At 35.7% G+C, this 27,835-nt stretch overlaps 1 protein-coding gene across 3 annotated transcripts in view; it reads left to right on the forward strand.

Moving 5' to 3' along the window:
- Positions 1–27,627, forward strand: part of LOC106055273 (monocarboxylate transporter 13-like) — a 51,229-nt gene extending 23,602 nt beyond the window's left edge. The window contains exons 2-13 of one of the 3 annotated variants that reach the window (XM_056009484.1): positions 3,508–3,653; positions 10,842–11,145; positions 11,337–11,480; positions 12,890–13,057; positions 14,152–14,309; positions 15,336–15,451; positions 16,625–16,831; positions 18,708–18,886; positions 20,495–20,634; positions 22,767–22,896; positions 23,236–23,361; positions 24,112–27,627. In XM_056009484.1, the coding sequence (XP_055865459.1) occupies positions 10,842–11,145; positions 11,337–11,480; positions 12,890–13,057; positions 14,152–14,309; positions 15,336–15,451; positions 16,625–16,831; positions 18,708–18,886; positions 20,495–20,634; positions 22,767–22,896; positions 23,236–23,361; positions 24,112–24,338 (1,899 nt within the window). In that variant the 5' untranslated portion in view covers positions 3,508–3,653 and the 3' untranslated portion in view covers positions 24,339–27,627. Of the gene's footprint in view, positions 1–3,351; positions 3,654–10,841; positions 11,146–11,336; positions 11,481–12,889; positions 13,058–14,151; positions 14,310–15,335; positions 15,452–16,624; positions 16,832–18,707; positions 18,887–20,494; positions 20,635–22,766; positions 22,897–23,235; positions 23,362–24,111 lie in introns of those variants that run through there. The other 2 variants (XM_013211462.2, XM_056009485.1) reach the window with 2 other exon arrangements.
- The last annotated feature ends 208 nt before the right edge of the window (positions 27,628–27,835 follow it).

Here is a 27,835-nt window from a genome sequence, read left to right on the forward strand (position 1 = left end):
AAGGATATACAAGAAGGGGGATAAGGGACAGCCCTGTCTGACAGACCTTTGTATGGGGATACTTTTACTGAGAGAATGATTAATATCAATCTACTTGTTGCATTTGTATAGACAAGCTTTATACAAGCTTTATATATCTGATTAACAGGGAACTTATTTTACATTTCTCAAGTACATTGAACAAGAAGCTATGGCTTACTCAGTCAAAGGCTTTTTCTTGATCTACAGATAAAAGAGACACATTGAGGTTTTTATCCTTACTGTACATGATAAAATCCCGTAAAAATGCGTCATGCCGTCTATGTTTCGGTCAGAGTTACAACAGTACTGGTCCTGTCCTATGAGTTAGTTAGTAACTGATTTAATTCTTAGGAAAATCCTTTTTGTGAGAAGTCTTGTGTTGAGAAGTGAAATGGGCCTATAGTCGCTAGGTGAAGTGTTATTTTTTTTTTATTTTTTAGGTAAAAGTGTGATGTATGCTTTGTTAAAATTTGCCGAAAAATGCCCCATTTTAATGGCGTCGCTATATAGTCGCAGTAAGAGAGGACCTAGCTGGGGGGAAAAGGTGGAGGGTCGGGGTTTATGCACGAACTGTCACAAATCGTTTATTTCTTTCAATGGAATGTTTTTTTATTATTATTAATACTGAGTTGATTTCAATAAAAATCAATAGACCTACACCAACCAGATTAAACACTACTATAATGTGCTATTTCATATTGTTACGTATTTCTGAAATTTCTGGCTAAATGTATTAGTAGGTATACAAATAAAAACACTGTAAAGAACTTGACGACTAAATTTTCAGCTTCATATAACTTTATTGACTATTAACTCTAACAATTCATCACTGTAACATGTAGCGTAGAAGACTGTACAATATCTGTCAGTTTACAGTTAGCTATACTTCGTTGCAATTCATCTCTTCACTTCGTTGCAATTCATCTCTTCTCAACTTGCATCGAGCCGTATTCCACAGAACAGACCAACGACACACTTCCCAGTGTCGCTCCAGGTCTCCCAAAGCTGAACCAAGTCGTACTCAAGTCTACCGAATCAGAGCCGCACACGTCTTACAACGACTGTATCGACTATAGCGGCTCAAGTCCACTGTAGTTCGCTGTATAGACTTTAACGACAGTAGTCCACTCCAGTTAACTCTACCCTAGTTAACTTGCATCGAGTCGTACACATTTCTCTTCCACTGTCTCGCACAGTAGACAACAGTAACGAAGACTACCGACGATTCTACCTACGACTCCATACGACTCACTCACGACTGACTTTCACATTAACTCTCTGGATTATATAGAGTCCCTAATCCCTCCTCCAAAGTTGCACAAACACTGCTAGTATCTTCTGGAACAACACGTGAGGAAACGTCACATCCTGTCTTTGTTTATGCATGTAGATTCCAGAGAACACCCGCTGCAGTGTCATCTTGCCAGGGTCACAAGTTGTGACCTCTATCTGTCACTGGACATTGATAGTACCTTCTGGAACAAAACGTAAGGACACGTCACATCCTGTCTTTGTTTATACATGTAGATTCCAGAAAACACCCGCTGCTGTGTTATCTCGTCAGGGTCAGACGTTAACCTCTTCCTGTTGTTTTCATACATAGTCAAGCATATGCAAAGTATACTTAGAACTTTTTTTTTTGGTATCAACTTTTTATTTGCCTTGAGTGCTGCCCCTAATGAAGGAGACAAATAGTACAGAATGGATGTCCTAAAGTACCAGTATTTTAGCAAGTTATGATAGAATCACCATAGACTGAAAAGATGTCTGTCTTAGTTTTTTTTTATGATCTGCTGATTTTTATTTATTTAGCACTTAGAACAGGATAACTAAAAGAAATCAACACTTTAAAATAAATGGTTTCACTTTAATTTACACTTGTTGAAAATATTGTTGTTAAGAAGTAAGTTTATAAATACCTGCATATTTTAATACATTTGCAAGTGCTATTTGACAAGCAACATAGCACATTGTCTAAAAATCGTTATATTTCGAAGTGTCTCGTCTCGTGCACGCGCCCTGTCTATCACAAGCTTCACTCTATCCTTTTTTTCTTTTTAAACGCAAAAATAAAGATAATACTTGAATCTCTTTAACCCGTTTCTCCGAATATTATTGTCTCCCTCTTAATCTCTGGTCTGCACAAATATTGATTTTACTTCAAGACTATTGAGCTGTTTGTGACCCAGTAAAGGTGATTGCTCCTTGCTAGGCTTCGGATTCTCCGATGGCTGCTAAGAATAAAATAAGTTTGTAGGCTTAGAACAGTGATGCCAATACTACGACCCGTGGGACATATCGGGCCCATAGCTTGTCACTGTCTGGGCCTTCGATGCATCATTAGGCTGCAAAGAATCGGTTCCATTGTAGGCTACTCTACGAATTATGTATTTATTTGTACAAAGCTTAAATCAACTCTGTCTGTCTGTCTGGTACACATTTTGAACGCGTTGTTTGCTCCACTTCCGATTCTTGGAACAAGTACAAACTTTTGCACAATTATTCATTTAAAACATGAATCAATCAAAACATTAACCAAATATTGGTTTAATAATTAACAAGTAATAAATATGGTTGAATATCGAAAAGAGAAATACATGTTAAAATATTTAGAGTATACGAATGTCATTGTGGAGTTCTTCCCCCTTCCTAGATATTTATTTCTTGGATCAAATTGAAACTTTTGCACAATTATTCATTTAAAACATGAATCAATCAAAAAATTAACCAAATATTGGTTTAATAATTAACAAGTAATAAATATGGTTGAATATCGCAAAAGGGAAATAAATGTTAAAATATTGAGAGTGTACGACTGTCATTGTGGAGTTCTTCTTACCCCCTTCCTAGATATTTAAAAAAAAATAATTTTGTGTTGATGTGGCCCATGACTCGTTTGATGAAAATATGTACGGTCACAAATGCTGAAAGTTTTTGGGCACCGCTGTCATAGAACTACGGTCTGGTTTAGCTTTGAAAAGAGAAGAACTTTCAGTGTCATTTTCAAGAGGGAACGCGGATTGAATTTAATCGTTTTCCACAGACATTTATAGGTTGGAACATTATTTTAATTTATCCGTATTAGACTACGATTTAGACTACGTTAGACATGACAAAACATGTGGGCCACAGCTGTGTCAGCGTTGTCTTGTAAACTACTTTTCTTATGAATGTGTGATTTGGCATTGTGGGACATTGCATAGTAACGTCATAGTTTCAACTAGACAAGTAATAATAGAAGAAAAAACTCAAGACAACTTTACCACATTGATCACATACAGATCACTATACGCGGACATGAGGCTCAAGAAAAATCATGCCTATAACCTGTGAAAAGTTGTAGATAACTGCTAGGACTGCTCATTCACGTGAAATTACTGCATTCTTAATTTTTGGGTCTTGGGACTCGATCCCAAGCATTATATGAATGAATGCTGAGCTCGGCCAATAATAAGTTGTTCTTTTTTTATCTTTTGTGATGACTAGTGATAGTAGATAACTGGATGTGACGTAACTGACCTGGACCCTGGATATCTTTACATTCAGTGCGTCGGTCCGTTACACGGATAACTTTCCTGTTTGAAATCTGCATCTGTTTTGTGGAACTTCTACTCTGTTTGATATTTGTTAAGGTAGGCATTGATTAAGTGATTGAAATGTGTAGTGGTTGACAGATTTCTAGTCCATTGTGACGACAAATATCTTCTTTTGATTATATTTTAGTATGCCTAATGCAAGTAAATATTAACTTTATAATGAAAAATTATGCTTGTAATTTTAAAAGTGGTAAAGTGTAAGAGATGAAATAATTTCATTCAGTATATAAAATAAATTATGGCTTTTTTTTTTTATAGCGCTACTTTCATGCTTATAGCATGCTCAGAGTGCTTTGGTCCTATCTTATATGTGGACCAGTGGGGGGAAGGGGTATCTAGGGTGTCTGCTGCCTTTAGGCGCTCAATAAACACAACTCTGCCCGAGTCGGGTGTCGAACCTCGAGCCCCCTTCATATGTAGCCGAGCCAAACTTCAAGCGCACTTAGCCTCTAAACCTCCCACTATATCTTATTTTAATATTCCTTTATTTATTACTTGCGAATTCAAGACACTACATATTTTAGTTGTTCTTCATTTCTTAAAGTCTTTATAAAACTTCACGACAATCCTATAGATAATCCATTCTAATAAATACTTTGATATAGATAGAGTTTTAGAGATAACCCATTCTAATAAATACTTTGATATAGATAGAGTTTTAGAGATAACTCATTCTAATAAATACTTTGATATAGATAGAGTTTTAAAGATAACTCATTCTTATATATACTTTGATATAGATAGAGTTTTAGAGATAACTCATTCTAATAAATACTTTGGTATAGATAGAGTTTTAGAGATAACTCATTCTAATAAATACTTTGATATAGATAGAGTTTTAGAGATAACTCATTCTTATAAATACTTTGATATAGATAGAGTTTTAGAGATAGCTCATTCTAATAAATACTTTGATATAGATAGAGTTTTAGAGATAGCTCATTCTAATAAATACTTTGATATAGATAGAGTTTTAGAAATAACTCATTCTAATAAATACTTTGATATAGATAGAGTTTTAAAGATAACTCATTCTTATATATACTTTGATATAGATAGAGTTTTAGAGATAGCTCATTGTAATAAATACTTTGATATAGATAGAGTTTTAGAGATAACCCATTCTAAAAAATACTTTGATATAGATAGAGTTTTAGAGATAACTCATTATAATAAATACTTTGATATAGATAGAGTTTTAAAGATAACTCATTCTTATATATACTTTGATATAGATAGAGTTTTAGAGATAACTCATTCTAATAAATACTTTGATATAGATAGAGTTTTAGAGATAACTCATTCTAATAAATACTTTGATATAGATAGAGTTTTAAAGATAACTCATTCTTATATATACTTTGATATAGATAGAGTTTTAGAGATAGCTCATTGTAATAAATACTTTGATATAGATAGAGTTTTAGAGATAACTCATTCTAATAAATACTTTGATATAGTTTTTTAGATAATCCATTTTAATAAATACTTTGATATAGATTCTATGATATAAAGTAAATCTGGCTATGAAAAAGTTATTACTAGCTCCCACGTCCGCTCTATGTCACTGGAAAATTACTTTGACATCCGTAAAATATTGATAAGTCATGACCGTGAGATTAGTCTCCAGTGTCTCCCAGCCATGTGTACATTGTTCTCAGGACTGACGTAGACCTAACTATGTATATTTAAGTCATGGTTTCTTTGTCCGACGCTTAACAGAATTGCCGTATACCAATCTTGTGTAGCAACTAACCGTAGCACTAGTACCTTGGATCAATGAGACCCAACCGATACCCAAATCTGTGTCCACGGGCCATATCTGTAGCCTCTCCAAGCCTCTACCCACAACCCATAATGAAATTTCAACTCTATGGGCCTCAATTTTTATTTTTTTTTATACAAAGTCTATATTAACTCTGTCTGTCAGGGTGGATTCTTTTACACGCTTTTTTTTTTTAACCACAACCTATTTTCGGATAAAATTGAAATTTTGCACAATTATTTAACATTTATCCATTGCTAATTAATTAGTGGTAACAAATTAATATTCTTTTTATATAGAAAAAAGGAGATACATCTACATCTTGCAGTATTTAGAGGTTTTGCAGCAGCTATGCTGAGGTGGACATCTTAGTCAAACTGAATTATATTTCTTTTAACAAATAAAATTTCTTATCTTATTAGGATGGTCCTTTCCTTTAAATCAATATAAGATTTTTAAAAATAATATTTTTATATTTTGCTTTTTTTTTAATTTGATGCTGCCCGTGACTGGCATGTCGAAAATGTATGTTACCTCCAGACCGAGAAAGGTCAAGCGTCGCCGCTTTAGATTAGACAAATCAGACGTATACACTTATGTAGGGTAAGTGGCAGCGAGGGGTCTCGGGTTTGAATCTTGGTGAGGGCAGGGATTTTTTAATGTCGGGATTTTTAGGACACCCCTGAGTCCACCTAGCTCTAATGGGTATCTGACACTTTACACCCATGTTAACTGTCGGACATAGAAACCGATGACCTTTACTGTTTACATTATCTGCCTAATAGATCTCAAGGTTTAAAAGAGGTATCTTACTTTTTATATACACTAATGTTAGATGTAAAAATAAAAAAAATACACTTAATTTGAGTGCCACTGAGGATCCACCGATCAAGGATGAAATCTCTTTCGTCTAGTTTAACATTAGAGTTTGGTTCGAAATAAAAAACAACAACTTTGCTATAGAAATAGACATTCATTATTTTAAAAAAAACATCTTCTAAAAAAAAAAGTCAGTCTTTATCAAATCATTTTATTTTTTCTACTCATTCTATTGCCTTTGCACTTTCTTTATGGGTGGGGGTCAAAACAAAACTTCCAAGGAAAATAAGAAAACTTTCTAGCATTTCTAAAATAGCTCTAACGATTTCCCTAGAAATTAAAAGTGTCTACATTTTTCTTGTTAACAGCGATTTATAAATTAACGCGTTATCCTTATTATTTGGAGCTTGCCTCTCAAAAATAAACCTTTACAGAGTCTGAGCTCTTAGAAGTTCACATATAGATCTTTTGTCCATTGCAACTTCTCAGACTATGATCTCTGTATAGAGATTTTCATACATGGTGAACAATTTATAAATAGCTAGCTGTTTGGTGTATCTGGTGTTCAAAGTAAAGGTAGTGTTGATAAGCTAGGTTATCTTATAAGATAAGATAATTAAAATAGTTTTTTTTTATAGGCATATGATATTTTTTTAGTACATTTTAGCATTGCGGAATCAGATATCCTAAGGTCCTTCCGTTTGTAGCACACACACACACACAAATCAGCAATGAGGAAGTACCAGACTTTACCTCAATGACTTAAAACTTATTTAAACACAAATGTGAAACTATCTTGCAGTTATAAAGGAGATTGGATCAACTAACATGTATCGAGATATTGCTAACACTAGAGATCAGTTCTCTTTTATTTACTTGGCAAAAAAAAAAAAGGAAATTTATTTCAGCGTTCTTGGACCATTGGGGAACCACACAAGATCCGTTAATCGTCCTTGTCCTTTCTTCTCTGTACTTTGTCTTGGATAGAATTTGATTCACTAACAGGCCTGTCCATTCTTTGATGTTGTCTTTCCATCGCTTTCTGTCTTCCTCCTCTTCTTTTTCCTGGTACTGTTCCCTAATACCTCCCTAATACCTCAAGGGTGGTATCTGTAATTACAGTCTTCAGCTTATTGACCTGTGTGTCGATATCCTGGGCAGTGGAGTCCAAGTTATTGAGGGCTGCAAAGTATCCTCCTATTTGTGCCTCGAATACGGCGACGACATGGGGGTCTAGTCCAGGTCAAATTTTATCCTGATAGATCCTTGTTTAGTTACCTTTGTAAGTGTGATTTGACGGTCAACATAACAAGATCATGGTAACTGCCAGTGTCAGCTTCAGGGAAACTTCTTATTTTGGCTGTACAGATGCTTGATATTGTCTGGTGTATGGTGAAAGTCTATTTCTTTAATTTGCCTTGTTTGTTTAGGCAACGTTCAAGCAGTGCATACTTCGTCGTGTTATATATTTGACATCCCTACTGAGACGTGTAACGTGATAAGAAAGAATTCCCAGCAACAAACACCCTGTGTGAACGTACCATTAAAGTGTTATTGATAGCAGATACTGACCTGTGTGTAACAAATCAGTTCATGTCTAAGTACAACCACTTGACTGGAGGAGATATACTGTCACTAATAAAACCTGTCCTCCTATCTTTATCAGTTACATAATGTGATAGACAAATGCGTAGTCAAATATTTTATGCAATTAGTTCTTATTAAAATACTTTCAGTTATTTACTGATAGATAAATAATAATTTGAGATATTGATTTTAACATTGATAGCAATTTAGAAAGTGTAAACATTCAATGAAATTCATTTACATATCACTAATGAGGCAAATTATATTATTATTATTCCTATTTTGTTAGGTACAATCAATAATCTTGTAAAGTTTCAACATGATCTGACAATGGGTTTGGGTGAAATCACCTTCACCTATCCTTTTGGGGCACCACACAGGATCTGACAACCGTCTTTCTCCATTTTTCTCTGTCCTTTGCCTTGGATAGAATTTCATTCAATGACAGGCCTGTCCATTCTTCGATGTTTTCTTCCCATTGCTTCCTCTGTCTTTCTCTTTTTCCTGGTACTGTTCCCTGCAGGAAGGTGTTTGCGAGTCCTGAGGATCTTGTGATATTGCCATAGAGTTTGAGTTTACGTTTTTTTGACAGTGGTTAGCAGGTCATCAAGGGTCCAATTGCTGTATTAATCCTGTTTCTAATCTCTTCATTCGTTCTACGGTCTACGTTACTCCTAGGATCTTTCTGTAGCATCTTAGTTCCGTTGCTAGGATCTTCTTCTCGAGATAAGCGTCCAACATTCGCATGCATAGAAGAATGTGGCCATGATCAGGGCGCGAATCAGTCTTATTTTAGTGTCGAGTGCTATGCCTTTTCCTGGCCAGATTGAGTTTTGCGAACGCTGCTGTAGACTGTGCAATTCTGGCCAGTAGTTCAGGTATGGTTCCTTCATTTGAAACAATAGACAATATCACCGAGGTATGCTTTTTTAGTTGCAATAAATAACTGTGTACATTTTTAAACTTGATCCGAGTATGAGTGTGGGAGAAATAACGTGTAACCAAACCATTCAAAAAAACTTTCCTGTAAAATCTATCTTGCTCCTTCTCTTAATTGCACCAGATGGTGTAATTAGGAACATTGTTGTTGTTTTTTTAGCGGCCCCCGAAAGGGGAAAAGACGCTATTAGTTTTGTGCAAAATGTCTGTCCGTCTGTCCGTCCGTCCCGTTTAGATCTCGTAAACTAGAAAAGATATTGAAAATCCGACATCACAATATTTTAGACCATTCAAAGTTCTGATGCAACGGCTACTTTTTTTTTTCTGAAAGCGAAAAAATCTCATTTTTAAAATCAGTTATGCAAGCATTTTTTTAAAGAGAAAATGCTAATTAGTATGCATTAAAAGTTAGACCTACATTAAGACGAATAGTAATCTTGTAAACGTCATTTTCGTGAAAAAAAATTTCCAAAAGAGAAGTCATTATTTTTTTTTTTTTTTTTGTTGAGCATTCGAAAAAGAGATTGATCCTTTTCAAAACAATTACATCTATTATAAGACTTCAGTTAGGCCAGTAGAGGAGCGGTAGCTGATCGGTAAAGCGCTTGGCTTCCGAACCGGGGGCCCCGGGTTCGAATCATGGTGAAGACTGGGATTTTCAACTTCGGAATCCTTAGGCGCCTCTGAGTCCACCCAGCTCCAATGGGTACCTGATGTTAGTTGGGGAAAAGTAAAGGCGGTTGGTCGTTGTGCTGGCTACATGACACCCTCGTTAACCGTAGGCCACAAAAACAGATGAACTTTACATCATCTGCCCTATAGACCACAAGGTCTGAAAGGGGAACTAGTTAGGCCAAGGTTCACATCTAACTTTGCATTCACTTGCACCTGTCCTTTGATCTGCTGTACCGTTGGGGCACTACACAAGATCTGTCAACCTTCTTTCTCCATTCTTATCTCTCATTTGTCTTTGATATAATTTCATTTGGATGTTCTTTCTGAAAATATTGAAGCCTGCCTGGGTGGATCACTTCGGGGGGCCGATTTTGAGTTTGTGTTTCCACACAAACTGTCTTTGTAATCTTGTTTTTTTTTTTGCATTTAAATGTTATGGATATTCCTTGACCAATCTTGATGGAACTTGTCATAAATGTTCCTTAGATAATGGCAGAGACTGTAGAGTATATTTAATGCCCTTCCCACCACCGAAGAGCGCTAAAAATAAGCAAAAAGTACCCAATTGTATCTCTAGTAAAGAAAGAAACTTTTTAACAAATCGGGTGAACCTTATTTCACAGTATTTTATATTTGATATAAATATGTCGGCTGATCGGATAAACCCATATTCACACTCTACTTTTAGTTTTTCGTGGAAAAACAAAAACCTTGAAGAGAACATTCTCCAAGTTGGACATAGATCTAAAAGCAATCCAGTAGATCAGTAATACCCAAACTAAGGCCCGCAAGCTGCAGGTCATATCCGGTTAGTTTTAAAATATAATTTTAGAATATTTTACATATTAAAGCACACATCATTATAGATAGACATTACTAAATTATTCTCCCCTGCTTTGCATTATAATGACAATGTGTGTGTGGAGTGATTAATGTTGACCCAACATCTTTAGTATAATAGGTTTGGTTTTGCTTTTGGTAGATGTGTGTGACTTTGACAGTTACTCAGAAAATGTTTGAGTGTTTTGTACGGGCGTATTATGTGAGCTCGTTGCAAAGACAAACTATAACATGAGCAAAAGAAGAACTAAGTCCTGACGGTTCAATAACTTGAACAATATTTAATCCGTGAGGGCCCACAGCGAGTCTCTGTCGGTAATCGATGTTATCACCTTGAGGTCCTAATACCAACGGAATAAAATCAACATAGACAAATTAAACACCACTATCCGTGACAATGACTTCCCTTCCCTTTGACACTAAATGTCGTCTCTTTAATTCCGGTAGTGGACGTATCTGTCCTCAACAAGGGTTTAACTTTAATAAAATAATGTTCTTGATTATATTTAGGTATCCATAATATACATATAATAACGGATATTAGTCTGTTTTAATTTCTTTAAAATCACTGTTAAATGAAATTTCAATATTTTCTTTAGATGACAAAGAAAGCAAAGCTCATCACGCAGAAGGAGTGGGGTTCTGGAGAACCGCAGACGGATTCTAATGGAACCGAAAGCAATGGAGTGAAAGCTGCAAAGCAATCCCCCGGAGTAGCTGCCCCTCCAGATGGAGGCTGGGGATGGATTGTGGTACTATCATCCTTCTCTATAAGTCTACTTGTTGACGGGACTTGTTTTTCTTTCGGCATTTTCTTTGACGAGTTCAGAACTCAGTTTAACACTAATAAAAGTGAGACTTCGTGGATTGGCTCTGTGTTGAATGGATCCTATTTAATATTCGGTAAAGTACAAAAAAATCCTTGCTGCAATAATGACTGTTAATTTTTTAATAATATATTAACAATAGAGCTGTATAAGAATAGGTATAAATAAAAATGAATATATTCAGCAATCAGCATAGTTATTATACCAATATTTTGTATATTTCGCCATGGGATGTTATCTTGTGTTGTATGCGTATCTTGTCCACAGGTCCAATTATCAGTGCTTTGGTTAATATGTATGGCTGTAGGTCAGTGGCCATTGCTGGGGCTATAGTGTCGTTTGTTGCCTTCTTTGCTAGTACTTTCTCTCAAGAAATTAGTGTTTTTATATTTTCGTATGGCTTTATTGGAGGTAAGTAATAGACTGTCTTCTCTCTATCCTCTTTTTGTCTTGTCTCAATTTTTAAAATATTTTTTATTTATTTTTATCTTTTTTTTTTAAATTCTCTCTCCATCTCTCTCTCTCTCTCACACACACACTCTGTCTCTTTCTCTCACACCTCTCTTTTTTTTCCTCACAAATCTTTCTTTCTCTCTCTTCCTCCTACACACCTATATTTTTTGTCTCATCCCTCTTTTTGTCTCACACTTGTCTCTGTTTTGTCTCATTATCCCTTAAACACAAGTCTCTCTTTTTCTTTCACACATCTCTGTCACATACATTTGTGTATATATTTGATTACATTCGCCATGAACCACATCTCATTTTCAGCGAGTTATGTTCATATTATTTCTTTTATGCTTAGTAACGGAAACCAAAATAAAAACAAATATAATTCAACCAATCATACACACATTTAAACATATTGGGTTTTCATCATATTGATGGAAATAATTGCACGGGAAGACCTAAAGTCACATTTCTTATTTCTTATTATATGACAAAATCGTAGAAGCGCTCCTTCTTCCTTAGTACCAATAGAGCATAAAATGGGTCGTCTGAATCAGCCAGGAAAACCAATCACCAAAGTCTCTAATTAAAATGCATGACTAGATTATCACACGAGTAGGAAGTAACTATCTTCTCTTTTGAAATAACGTCTGAGATTTATATAACAATGGTCTAAAAACTTGATAGTTCGTTTTCAAAACTATTACCACAATCTTATTTCCCATTGACTTGAAGATTGCCACAATCTTATTTTGCAAGAATACAAATATGATTTTCTCAAAAGTTCGTTTCAAAAAGCCTATAACAAGCTGCTCATGGACGGGCTGGAGCTAGTGCTGAGCAAAGAGCTTCAGCTCTGATAACACGTTTGTTTATTATTACAGTCACGTGTTGTTGTTTTTTTTTTAATTTACTGTAAATCATCTAAAATATTTTCAGAATTAAGAAAGTGACTTCATTCTCCTCTATATGAGAAAACAAAAAAGTAGACCTACATATTCTTAAATTTATTTTATACGCCTTTCTTTGGGCTTAGGTTTTAAATTACGTTATTTAAACCCGACTTTAACTAAGATAATACTATTTAAACAACAGTAAGTTAAATAGTGATATTTGAACAAATGTATTTTAAATAATGCGATTTCAATACATTTATTTTCACAAACACGCGTTAGACATTATTTTGTTAAATAATGGTACTTAAACCCTTATATTTTAAATATTGAAACGAGTGTGCGTTAAATGATTATATTTAAACAAATTTATTTTAAATAATTCTATACAAACACAAGTATATTGTAATTTGTATATTATATATTGTTGGGTGTGTTTTCTATTTGTAATTTTTTTCTATTTTGGGTCTTTTCCAGGCATTGGTTTTGGGCTCATGTACCTTCCGGCCATTGTTATGGTCGGTTACTACTTTGAAAGGCGGAGGGCCCTGGCCACTGGTATTGCTTGTTGTGGCTCTGGAATCGGCGCATTTCTCTTTGCACCATTCACCGAGTACTTGTTACATGAATATGGCTGGAGGGGAGGTAATATGTTAGGGGAGTACGTTATGCTCATTGCATGATGGTTGCAGTAAATTACTTTTTGAAATATAATTTCTGATAACTTTACTTATTTATATAAATATATATTTGTTTAAAATTAAGCACTATTAATAGAGTAGTCAGTGTGGCAGTTGCCTAGATTTGGCCTTTCAAGCCAAAGGTAGAGAGTTCAAATCCCTGACGATAAGGTTACTTATTGATTTGGAAAAGTAATGACACGCAATCCCACTCCGAAATCTTTGAGAGTGTAAGATTTACATAGATTTTTGTAATTTTTTATTTTTTTTTGTATATATCCTTGGCTGCATAAAATGTCGAGGCAAGTGGTACAAATCTATATTGTGTTTACGATCAAATGAAATTGAAGGTACAAAAGAAAAAAAAATGAATTTAACAAATAAACATTCTACTAGGTTAGTATTTAAGATCACGAGCTAATAGAGGAAAAAGAAAGTAAAAAGGGAAAATAATTACCAATAAAAACATTACCAAAGGGACAGCACCAAATAATCAGTGCTATACCATGTTCCCAATCACGGTTACGGCCCCCATTTCTATATAAATTAAATAAATTGAAATTAACTAATGGGTTAATCTCTTTTGATTGATTGATCCGTTGTCTTTCGCGATGAGTAATTGTGCTGAATTTCAACTTCTTACTGGAATGGAACGTTCGGATATTACGTAACGATTAAAAGGAGGTAGGGGGTATAAAAATGTGTTATGATTTGTTGCAAGGGGGATGGGAGTTAAAATTTTATTTTAGCGTTAGGTAACAAAACTTGAGACACCTCATCCCGCCGAATGGGAGGTGGGGGGAAACGTGTAAAAGAATCCACCCAGACAGACACACGGACTGCGTTAATATAAACTTTGTCAATAAAAGTTAATCTTACCAATCTCATACCAATTTGATAGCTCATTTTGTATACTGTCCTGTGGAGTACGCTACTAACGCTAAACTAACTGATATATTTTATAGAAATTGATTTGAATTTATTTAAGGTAAATAAAGTTAAGAATATCTTTTTTTAAATCCAATAATTAATCTACCTTCTTGTGATTTCTAATTTTAGCTACATGGATTATTTCTGCTTTGATCTTTAACGGAGCATTTTTCGCCATTTTCTATCGACCCTTACCAAAGCCAACAACCAAAGAGCCAGCTGAGGTCACCAAGAACAATCCAATCTATAGAGATCCATCACTCAAAGCCAAAGGATCTACAGTAACAGTAAGCCAAAGAAAATCTATCAACTAAAATGGTCTTTAACTGTTTTACAAGATCAAATTTAAATGTATATTTCTATTAAGATCGGTGGTGAAATGCACCGGTCCGGACATACTTTTTTATACCAAAGATTTATTCACAGAATTTTTCTCTTTGCCTTAGTCTGTTAGACCGGTGGGGCACCATATAAGATCTGCTGACCGTCTTTCTCCATTCCTTTTTGTCTTTTGCCTTTGATAGAATATATCTCAATCACAAGCCCGTCCATTCATTTAGGTTGTCTTCCCATCGATTTCTCTGTCTTCCTCTTCTTATTCTTGGTACTGTTCCTTGTAGAAAGGTCATTGCAAGCCCTGAGGACCATGTGAATGGCCATACAATTTATAGTTTGCGTTTATTGGCTGTAATTAGGAGGTCATCGTAGGGTCCAATCGCTAAAACCATTCTGTTTCTGATCTCTTCGTTCGTAATGTGGTCTTCATAAGCGTTCTGCTGGTAGCCGGTTTAGGTTCCATATATATACTTATTGAGACGCATTGTCTATAAATGATGTCCTAGTTAATTTTAAACCTATAACAGTGAGAAATCCTTTTAAAGTTTTAGACTCGAGCCTGCTGACATTCTCCCTTCAATATTCACAAACCATTTATTAAAATTAACTAAATGAAAAATAATCCTTATGAATAAAGAAGTTCCCTTTAATGATTTAAGTTATTGTTACGTCTTATTATATAATGAGACAGTTTAGCGATTCACTTACACCAAAACGACAAAATCATAGTTTATAAATACTTTAATCTTAATTAACACTGTAAACACTATATTGCTTTTATTCCTCCATTTTTTGGTTCCCTCCTCCTTTCAACACGCATTCGCACCATTCCACATTTACACTACGATGCGCACGTAATAGTTATTATTTTTAGATAAATAGACTAATCAATAGACAAACTTAGATAAACTTATCTTTGTATCCATTGGGTTGGCTATTTATTCTTTAATCAACAAAATATTTTTAAATATTTTCAGCCAGTTCTCTTGCAAAATGGAGATAACGATACTAAAGACATTCGTCAGATGACTAAAGGAGAAATTTTTCATTCATTAACTTGTGCACCAGCTTTAAAACCTGAACAAAAAACAATGTAAGTATTATTACCAGGATACAATGATTAAGGGCAAATGGCAAGCCTATTTTGTACTATTGAGCAAGTGTTTCGTTAGTAAAAAAAAAAAGATACTTTGTATGGAAAAATTAACACCAAATCGATCCCAAAAAGATACTGTACACGTTGCATCAAAACTTTGTACATCAAAAATATCATAATGTTATAACTCTGCCATGCGAACAGCCATCCAGGCTAGTGCTAGAAGGTGCGCACTGTGATAGACTAGACCTAAACAGATGTCAACATTAGCAAGAGAACGATTTCCGCCCAAGTAGAGAGCCAATATGGAGAGATTGTGATTAAGATAGATGTTGTTTTGTGTACCTGTGATGTCGTGTAAATAAATGTCTATGTCTCGTTGAGTTAACTCACTTAAGTTAATACAATAATATCAGATTCTTGATATCTTTTCCAGTTTATGCGATCTATACGGGACAGACAGCGTGATGGACGGACCACACAAAATCATTAACAGATTTTCCATTACTGGGGCCGCTAAAAAGAAAGGCTGCCCTTACATTACTTGTTGTCCATTTAGGAGCTTAAGCTAAGCTCAATTTTTGTTTATGGCTGACGATCAACGAGGGCCTCATGTGGCCAGCGCAACAACTAACCTTTTTTTCATCCAAAATTAGGCATTCATTAAAGACCAGGTGGTTAATTAATCTCCTTCTAATGATTCCGAAGGTAAAATCCCTCAGCTACCACTGGAATGGGAACTTAAATTTTCACATGACACCCTCCTTTAATAGGTACCTGGCATTAGATGAGGGAAGTAAAGGTCATTGTTCATTGTGATGACAACATGACACCCTCTTTAATCACAACAAATTTCCGTAAGGATCAATAAAGCAGTCTTAGTCTCTTTAACCTAGAAATTACAATTTTCAAAGTATTAGTTGCTTAAAAGTGATGCGACATTGACATTCATGTGAGGACAGAGCTGGCCTACATTTGTATTAGTTCAGATGGAGAGGGCTTTTATAATACTGCCTTGTGCATTACTTTACATTGATAAAAATTATATGATGGTATCTTAAGAGACTATTTTGAAACCACCTGACTAATTCGACATTTAAAATGTGTCCCATATGTGTTTTGTTGTTGTTTTTTTACTAATCAAAACACTTTTGTTTTTTTATTTCTCAGGTCAATGACATTGTTCCCGCCACCAGCAAACTACGATCTCAATGTGAAGGGCCAGTTCAAAACCCCAGTTGCTCGGCTGGCTTACAGCCAGGATCTCACCTCTTTTCGCAGACACAAGGGGATGGCTCAACGAAGTGAACTCCAGCAGCCAATGTCAAGGAAGGACATCTTCTATAGCGGCAGTTTGTGGCATCTCAAGGAGTTCCGGTAGGTTAGGAATGCACTTCATATTGAGCAAAGTACTACCAAAACCTTTAGTCCAAAGACTAGTCAGTTAAAAAATAATAAAGTTCCCCTTTCAGACAATCTAAGGCGCAGATGATGTTAAGGGCATCTGTTTCTATGGCCAGGGGTTAATGAGCAGTGTGCCATGTTGCCAGCACAACTACCAACCACCTCTACTTTCCACAGCTAAAGTCAGGTACCCATTAGAGTTGGGTAGACTCAGGGGCGCCCTAAAAATCCCGAAATTAAAAATCCAAGTCTTGGATTTGAACCCAGGATCCTAGGTTTGAAAGCACTTAAACACTCATTTTTTTCACTCTGTCTCTGATATGAAGTATTATTTCTTTACATTTTTAACCGTGACAAAAAGACGTTTTAAATTAATAAAATGAGTTATTAAAATAAAGGTACACCGTCATGATTCATGCGCAGATGATAGAAGTGTAATATTTTTGCATTTAGTCTTTTAAACAATAAAGTTATTTTTTTTCTATAATATAATAGAAGTGTAGAATTTTGCTTATAATGTCTTTTAAAAAATTCATAGTTATTAATTTATATCAAACTTAGCTACAAGTTCTAGAATGTTTGCTTGCCGATACATTCATAAAAAATGTTGATTTCATCAGTTGTTTCTTTTCCTTCTAACTTTATTGTTATATTTACGAGTTTAAAAAAACTCGCTTCAAATAAATCTAAATAATTGTGCAAAGTTTCACTTGATCCAAAAAAAGAATTAAAGATGAAAATTATTTATATAACATTTATATTTTAATATATGACTTTACAAATTTTGCATAAAAAAGAAATAAATATTCTTTAAAATTTAATTTATAATGTTTCAGAGCAATCAAATAATCTATTGTAAAATAAAATTAAATTAAAAATAAAAAAAAATATTTGTAATAACAATAAAGTAGGATATCTTTAATAAAGTGTTTTAAAGTGACAATCAACAGCTTGAATTATTTGCTCTTAGAAAGATGTAGATGTAATTTCTTTCTTACCTCCCCTTTATCAGCTTCGTAGGCAATGCTGCCTTCCTCAGTACATGTGTGTGTGTGGTAAATCACAGGACAATATGTTAATGTCAATGAGAAAAATCAAACTAGCATGTACAAAGAGGGAAAACAAACTAAAATTGCAAATATAAAGAAATTATTTATCTTATTTTCCTATGCTATTAGTACTTATATTACCAAAATGTTTTATTTGTATTTTCCAATCATTTATAAAACAAGCAATATGATTAAAATAAGGCAATAATATAATATTAATTAACATTTATATTAGTGGAACTACTAAAATCAAAATAGAACTTATCAGGGCCGGATTTAAATATGTGGAGGCAGATTTTTTGTGGAGGCCCCCTACACTTTTCATAAGATTTTTTTTTTAATTCGCTTAATTAATAAGAATGCTTATTTCTAAAAGCATGCCCTATCATAAAAGAAAGAGAGTACTTGTAAATTAAATTTGATTTTCCTTCGTTTAAAATGAGCTTTATTATTTAATATAGATAATTTGATAGCAAAAAAGTGTAAATCTGTAGGGTTTACGAAATGTTAAGTATATTCGGAGTGCATTACAACAATACGAGCAGACACTACATACACAGTGTTGCCAACTGTTAGTTTTAAAGTATTAAATTGTTGGTAAAAATGCAATTAAAATATTTAAAAAAAAAAACACGTAAAGTTGGTGACCCTTGAAAATATCGATTTTTTTTCCTCTGTTGGGGGGGGGGGGGCTTTTTGTGAAGGCCCTGGGCTGTAGCCCCGCCTTCCCTCCATTAAATCCGGCCCTGGGTTTTAATAAACTTGATAGAATGAGGTCATTGAATGATCAATCTCAACAGAGAGGCAGGCTCTTTGGAAGAGTTTCGTCAAGAGATGAAGTCAGGGACAAGTGAGGCGTCAAAGACAGCTTCAACGTTCCAGAAGTTTCTACAGGCCGTGGCGAATGTCTTCGACATGTCAGTCCTACAGAGTCCAACATTTTTAATCTACGGCGTCTCGTGTTTTCTCTGTATGGCAGGTAGATTTATAGTTTAAATGTTGGGCAGGTAGATTTATAGTTTAAATGTATGGCAGGTAGATTTATAGTTTAAATGTTGGGCAGGTAGATTTATAGTTTAAATGTATGGCAGGTAGATTTATAGTTTAAATGTATGGCAGGTAGATTTATACTCTAAATGTATGACAGGTATATTTATAATGAAAGTGTATGACAAGTAGAATTATAATAAAAGTGTATGACAGGTAGATGTATAGTTCTGATGTATGAAAGGTGGATTTATATTTTTAGAGTGTATGGCAGGTTAATTTTTTGTTTATTGTATGGTCTTTAGATTTACAATGAAAGTGTATGAGAGATTGATTTTTAGTAGAAGTGTATTGTAGAAAGATCAATTCTTAGAATGTATAACACGTAGATAAATACTTCAAATGAATGGAAAATAGATCGATATGGATGGTAGAATAGAAAATAAATCGATATGGATGGTAGAATAGAAAATAGATCGATATGGATGGTAGAATAGAAAATAGATCGATATGGATGGTAGAATAGAAAATAGATCGATATGGATGGTAGAATAGAAAATAGATCGATATGGATGGTAGATTGATACTTTAAGCGCAAGGGAAGTAAATGCATACTTTAACTGGGGTCGAGGTTCGACATCCAACTCGAGCAGTTTTGTTTATTTACTAAGCGCCTAGGCCTAAGGGCAGGACGGAAACCCCTCACTGGTCGACAGATGAGATTGGACCATAACGCTCAGAGCATGGAAGGTAGATTTATACATTAGCTGGCATAAAAGAGAGCACCTGGTTGCATGCGGCTTCAGAACGAAACTGCTGGAGGTCACTCACAAAGGCCGCGGGATACACATTTGAGACCTAAAGAAAATCCGTTGCCGAGGACAAACGCAGACGGCGAAAAGAAAATCTTAATCGACCACCGGCGGACAATGGTTATGCTTGCCTTGGCAAAATATGTAGGGCACAGCTGGGGCTACGTAGCCACGGGAAATACTGCGCTCCTCATTAATCTTCGGACACGAAGACAAACCTCATTATGGAAGGTAGATTTACATATAGAGTGTTTGGAAGGTAGATTTACATATAGAGTGTTTGGAAGGTAGATTTACATATAGTGTTTGGAAGGTAGATTTACATATAGAGTGTTTGGAAGGTAGATTTACATATAGAGTGTTTGGAAGGTAGATTTATGGAAGTAAATGGAATGGTAGATTTTTAATTCATATATATGTATATTATTAGGCATATATGCTTTACAGTGGGGTTCTTATAAACTTTAACTCTTTCTCTCCGTATTTATTTTCCGATAGAATTATTCATTTTGCTAATTTGTATTTCACTACCCTGTTATGCTTAAACTTCAATAACTTTTTTATTTGTTATCAGAAAATGTTATATTTGGTATCGAATTATAGGGAAATGCATGCTCTTTTTACATAACACAAATTAAAACTTACAAATCCAAAAATCAATTTAGTTTAAAGGGATCAATAAACGTTGGCATCGTCAATCAGGAGTGAAAGAGTTAATGTCTAATTTCTAGTGATCCAAGTCTAGACCAAACTCTTGACTCGAATATCCATTTGCACTTTTCCATTAGGTTTCTTTGTTCCGTTCATCTATCTTCCAACTCACGCTACAGATCTAGGACTGGACTCTACACAAGGGGCGTTTCTCATCTCTATCATCGGCATCACCAACACTGTTGGTAGGGTGGCAGTTGGATTTATATCCGACCAGGTATGTGACGTTACACAAGAGAGTACAGCTCCAGTGCCTAACACCAATTAAAAAGATCCTCCGCCAGTTTTAATTGTGTTCGATGCCACTGGATATGACAGTTTCTACAAAATGTTACTTTGTATGTCATTTATTCACTTGTCAGCAGTTATTGTTAATAATAAAATTAATAATCTTTATTATCCATAAGGAAATTTGTCTTACAATTTGTGCATTACAGAAAACAAAACATAACTACAGAAAACCAAAATATACATTCACACCAGATTCACTCATGCGAAAAGTTTATAACAGTTACATCTTCATTTCTTGTAATTGATTATTCAATTTCCCATTAAGAGTTCACATACATTCCTAGAACATATAAAACTTTATCAATTTATTGATTTCTTCCTTAGGTCTATTAAACAAAGACAAATAAAACTATTTTAATAAAATAGTTCAATTTAAGTCTTATATATCATGTACATTTTTAAACACAGTAACAGCATTCGAGTACAGGATGGAAAGATTTAGTAGAAACATGAAGTCATCTATTAAACACTACCTCTCCACCCTGTTGAGGAAAAATGAATTGTCTATTTCATTTATTATTGAACAAAATGCATGACAGAAGCTTGATCAAAGACTAGCTGTGTAATGCATTATTCACTATACATGGCTTGTAGAAACACAAGAGATATACAGATACTCTATAGCTCCTTTAAGTTACGTAGAATCGATACGAATGGAAAAATGGGACATGCGCAGTAGCACTCTTGATTGTTTCTGGTGATGTGGAGTCGTGAATGGCGCTGTTTCAGACTAGGAAGCAAGAGGACCCTCAACATAGAGCTAAGACCATTAAAAACAAACTAAGAACAAAAGAAGCAACACTGCAACAGGCCCAATCTACTCGTGCCTTCTGCGTGGCCGGCTTTTCAAAGCGAGGATCGGACTCCATAGCCATCTTAGAGTTCATAGTAAATAAGAGTATAAGCTTTTACCCGCATGGAGAAACGTATATGTCCATACAATACAAATCACATGCTTCTATCATTAGCCCTATGTCCTTTTTTTATAACACTAGTCTCTTTATGCCGCCCACTGCGCCGAATGGAGGAGAGGATATATATACATAGTTCGTCCATCGTGGTTCGATGATGACCGCTTTGTCATCCAGGGGGCTGAGGGCTTTGCACTGGGGTTCTATGCCTCCTCATGTGGCTGGTGAGACCTATGTGTGCCCTGAATGTTCAGCTGCACACAGGGCAGGATATTCCAGCTGGAGCTAGTGTAATGAACTACTTCCACATGACATGTTTGAGAAAAAATACTGAATGTCAAATGGCGGGACAGAATACCAGATACTGAAGTCCTTCGAAGAGCGGGTCTGGAAGACCACCGCATCCCTAAACGACTCTTGTATGGCCAACTAAGCGAAGGAAAGCGCTCGCAAGGTGGTCAAAGAAAGCGCTTCAGGGACACCCTCAAAGCTTCTCTGAAGGCGTTCAGCGTAGACCCAAGCACCTGGGAGACAGGCACATGACAGAGCATCATGGCGTCGCGCTGTGAAAACTGGCGCACAGGTTGCTGAGGAAAAGAGAACAACGCTGGCAGAAGAAAATCGCCAGAGAAGAAAGGAGAGGATATAAGCCTAAGTAAATGTTATCTAAGCCTATAATGTTATTGAGCCGGGCCGGCCTTACAAATTGCGGGGCCCAATTTAATGGATGCTTGTGAGGCCCCTCTTGTATTTTTTTTTACAATAGCAGCTATTACTATTACATTATCAGTATATCAACACTTATTATACAGCGTGCATAGGAAGAAACTCAATGGGGCCAGAGGCTTAATTAAATTTAAGCCAGACGTACGATACGCTAAATATGTTAACCCTTTAAGTCCTGCATCTTTAAAAGCTTGTAACAAGCGCCATAACTGATATTGACATGATAACTGTAAATTGCGTGGCCACTTCCAGGCGCGGGGCCCAAATATGAAGCAATCAGTCAAATCGGCCTAAGGCCGGCTCTGTAAAAGTATCGAAATATCAGAAGCTATGTTTTCATAAATAATCAGTTTGATAACATATCATTACTTCATCTATATTTACAACTCTTGTTTAAATAGTGTTGTTATTTCCATTTCAGTCTTGGGCCGACTGTCTGCTCATCAATAATGTAGCGTTGATATTAGGCGGTGTTGCCACAATTTTTGTCCCATATTATCCAGAATACTACTTACTAGCCATTTACTCTTGCATTTTTGGAGCAGCTATTGGTAAGTCTAGGTCTCATTCATTCTGTTGTTTTGTTTAGGCTAAAAACTTTTTTCTTCCCTCTGACATAGATGCAAGTAGCGCGCAGAAGTTTTATTATACTAAAGTCATTACCATTAAAGACAAATTTTGGAAAATTAGAGATCTTTAAAAGATAAACAATGTAAAGGACGCTAAACTAATTTTCACCGTAGTCAACTAAATAAAATTGAGCTATGCATTATACCGACAAGATTTACCCTGACAAAATAAATAATGTGCTAAGATAATTATATCATGTAAAACCACAAGTTCTTTAGCTTTTCAATAAATCACTAATATATTATGTCTGTCTCTTGTAGCTGTGTTTGTGTCTTTAAGATCAATTATCATGGTCGAATTAATGGGCATAGAGAAACTGACCACTGCATTTGGCTTTGTCATTATGTGCCAGGGAATGTCTTCATTTGTTGGAGCCCCGATAGCAGGTAAGTGTAGACATAATAGAACAAAAATATACATAACATCTATAAATGATTGGAGGATACACTCCAAGCCTCACGTGGAAACGTTTATTTAGAAAGACAGGCTAACTGGGAGAAATAATTTCCTCCAATGGTCTACCACACCACTTTCTAGCGAACAAGCATGGCAGGTGGAGATTATGAAAGAACTGTTCCATCCACCATTCCGATACTCTACGATGTGGTGATTGCTTTACCATGGTTAGTGGCGGTACATTAAAACTCCTGTGCCCTCGGACTCCGGCCTTGCTTATTACTTTCTATTTCGTACCTCCTGTTGGGATGCAGGGGATGTTAGCTGGTAGCTTTTAAACTCGGGGAGGCGCGGTGGCTGAGCGGAAAAGCGCATGGCTTCGTACCGGGGTCCGGGGTTCGAATCCTGGTGAAGACTGGTATTTTTTAACTCGGGATCTTTGGGCGCCTCTGAGTCCACCCAGCTCTAATGGGTACCTGACGTTAGTTGGGGAAAAGCAAAGGCGGTTGGTCGTTGTGCTGGCCACATGACACCTTCGTTAACAGTAGACCACAAGGTCTGAAAGGCAAACTTTTTTAAACTCGAGATCTTAGTGCCCACAGTCCGAAGTGCTTAACACGCAGCATTTGCATATTGACCTAATGCACCAAGTGACTCTCTTAGGGTTGTTATTTTGTGCTCTCTTGTACCAAAAAAAAAACACCACTGTAAGATATTAAAATGACGTCATTCTCATCCAGGTGCTATATCAGACGCCACAGGTAACTACAACGCTTCCTTCTATCTCGCGGGTATCACTTTGACTCTCAGCGGACTGATCTGCCTTCCTTTGAGGAGAGTGGCCAACTGGGAGAAGAACAGAAGAGAGTCGAGCAGCAAGAGTTACAGCAAGGGCAAGATTCCGTGGGATCAAGAGATGGAAGTTACAGCAGGGGCATTGCCTGAAGAGAAACAGCCAATGGTGTGATGTTGTTATAAGCTGAAATTGTGATTAGAAATATAGCCTATATACAAATACATATGTGATAACTCAACATTTCTCCCATAATTGTGTACATTTATATGAATTATATTTACAATGAATGTAAATGCTAAAACTGTTCATTGCATTGTAAACCTGTTTTACTTTTTTATGCAACACTTACATAAAGTATATTTTTTTTAACAATTTTTTTTTTCTTTGCAGCAGATTAACCAATTTAATTCATTGAATAGTGAATAAATCAATGTAGAAATGTTTACGGAGTATATTTCTAAAGCACCGCTTCTCAAAAGTGAATACACTATAAATGCGGCTATATGAATATATTTTCGCCAATCGTTCTGTTAGCGTCCTTTTCCCGAACCAATACCTGCCAGCTACTAGATGTCTTGCTGAACAAAAAGATGAGTCCATTACAAACGATTGTTCTCTGCTGCCTAGAATGCCTCATCACACTTCAATATCCCCCCTTTCCAACCTTTCCTACGTAAGATACAATTGACCTGGAGAGAAAGTACGCTGTAGACGCCAGGGGATTGAATCGCCGAAGCTCAGAATGCAGGACAAAGCTTCTGGAAAAGCTTCAGCTTTCTCCACTAAGGTAGCCTTAGCAGTACGCGGATCCCCGGGCGACTGCCGAACGTGAGCCCATGAGCCGTAAGCGTAGATTATGTATACTGTAAAACATCAAACTAACGGTCTAGTCCACCCCTGTTATTGTAAGCCTGGTGTGGCTAATCAAGCCAATTCTAGAGCGGCAGACTTTGCCACAATTCATGCATGTGTATGCATCTGATTCAGGGCTAGCATACATGGCCGCTCTCTTTTTTTCCCTCGTAATTTAGGCCACTTCGTTTCTTTTGCTCTCAGCGAGGATCGTCCCAGCACGCAACTGTGTGTCTCCATGCACTCCCACATACTTTTGTTGATGTCTGTGGCTCTCATGTATCGCTTGCAGACATATCTATATGTTAGTCTTGGGAGGGCATTGGGTCTTCCTCCCTCCACAAGCTCAGAATATAAGATATCCTTCGGGATTCTACCATCTGGCATGCGGGTGACATGTCCGAGCCAGCGTAGTCTTCTTTGTGTCAGGAGAGCATACATGATGTTCATATAGGTCAATCTCAAAACTTCCTGATTGGAGACATGGTCCCTCCAAGAGATGCGCATTATGCGTCTCAGGCAGAGCAAGTGGAAACTATTCAATCTGTGCTCTTGGTACATGTATGTTGACCAGCTTTCACTGCCATAAAGAAGAGTGCTCACAACACAGGCATTGTAGGCCTTATTATTAATACAAATCATAGTACCTGTAGAATGTACTGTATTATTATCCTTTTGATTACATGAAGTACTGTATTGCAATTGTTCTGCTTATGAGATTTTGCTTACAAGATTTAGTGATAAATAACTAAGATCCAGAAACATTTAGCAATAAAAATAATAAATTCTGCTATCGTGAGAGGTGGGGCGGTTTCCCCAATCACCACCCTCGAAATCCACCTCTGCTCTACGAAAAACCCTTATTTGACTAAAGTGGTTGCAATTGTATTTATTTCTTAGATGGGAGCATCACAAATAAAATTTGGAGCAACTGGTTAATGTGATGTTTTTCTATTATATGTGGCAAAATCATATGGAAGAGATGTGTTCATAAAATTAAACAGTTCTTTACACAAGTAGCTAGTTTTAGCTACTTTTAGCTAAACATCTAGAACATTATTGTCATTTAGCAAATCAAAACTTAGTTAAAGAATAGAAAAAGACAACAAAAAGAATAAAATAGTGGCAAGAAACAAATCAGGAAATAGCAATAAAATAACTACATTTACTATAGACATCTCTGACATTTTGTCTTAATTGTTGCCATTCAACAGACTAATATACTGCCTTAACTCTTTCTCTCCGTAATTATTTTTCCACGTTTTGAAGTTCTTCATTTTTCTCATTACTATTTCACTACCCTGTTATGATTGGGCTTCATTATTGTTTGGTATCAGAAAATGTTTTATTTGGTATAGAATTAAAGGGGAATGCATGCTCTTTTTATATAATTCAAAGTCAAGTTAAAAAAATTAAACATTAGTTTAATTTAATGAGGTCAAAATCAACGATGGTATCGTCGATTAGGAGAGAAAGAGTTAATTTAGCCGGGAATTATTTTTTGTTATGGTTTTCTACACCTTTGTATTTGTTTCGTTGTAACTATCCCTGCTTTTTGCATTCTTGTTAAAACATACACGTAAGCTACTCTGGGTAGCGCTCTAGTAGTGTTTGTGCTCAGTGCCGGAGTTACGATAGAGTAAGTCCCTGCTGCCAGCAGGTGCTCCTAATGAAACGTTTTACATGATAATCATATTAATTATAAAATATAATAAAGTAACAAAAATATTTTTAAAAATTCCAGGATTTCTTTCTTCATAAATACAACATGATTTTAGACTTATTTGGATTCAGAGTTTTCTTTCTCCTAGATGGGTAGCCAACCAAGGTTAACGAGCCCCTTTTGCCCGAAGCTTACTAGTTTAGGCGTCAGTTGTTCGCCTCTGTCTCCTGTTAGTGATAACAGTTCCGCCGGGCTCAGTATATGAATCATACGTGAAAGCCAGGAATTTGACTGATTGTCAAAGGCTATTTGAGACGCGTGTCATTGGAAGCATTTTATAGGTAATGATGGGCTTAGAACCATTACCACATCCGGCGTTAACAATCTTGCGGAACTGTTCATAGTATTAAATGCATTTGTATTGAAGCTTGGAGACGATAGAATCCTCTGAAGACGTTTTTGCGCGATGGCTTACAATTTGGCGTAATGTGTAAGCCGCATCATGTATGATTATTGTATTAAGTCCTTAAAAGAATGATACATATTTATGTTTTTGTGTTGTTGGTGTTTGTTGTTGAGTCAATGAGTGTAAATCTGTTGTAGATGATGTGGATTATTTGGAATGTTATTAATTACAGCTGCGAGTTTCTTAAGTACAGCTCACCACAGAAAAAAAGATAACTAAATAAGATAACGCTGCCTGTTCGACATAAAACTTTACTACAGAAATAAGGGCACAGCCGACGTCGTCAAGATTCATCAACAAGCCGCCTCTTCGTCTCTCGTCCGTTATTCGTCTCTAACCTATTTCCGTTATAATTTTTTTAAATGTAATGTCGCGTCACTAAGGAAAAACCCAATTAAACCCAACTTCTACGCGTCTTACTATTGAGTCATTACTATGTTCATACTTATTTGTTTAAATAAAGAACAATTAATATTTTAGTCCATTGAATTTGGAAGTTAAGTTTGTTGAGTATCTATTGTTATGTCACTAGCATTATAATGTATGTGTGTGTGTTTTAATTTTGTCCCCAAAAAACAAACAAACAATGTAATAAAGAAAGTTTGTGTACAAACACAAACTCACAGTCGGCCCCCCGAATCGGTCCACTCGGGCAGGTAAAAAGCAATTTTCAATATTTTTAGAAAG

This window comes from Biomphalaria glabrata, chromosome 14, assembly GCF_947242115.1.
Source record: "Biomphalaria glabrata chromosome 14, xgBioGlab47.1, whole genome shotgun sequence".
Classification (NCBI taxonomy): Eukaryota; Metazoa; Mollusca; class Gastropoda; family Planorbidae; genus Biomphalaria; species Biomphalaria glabrata.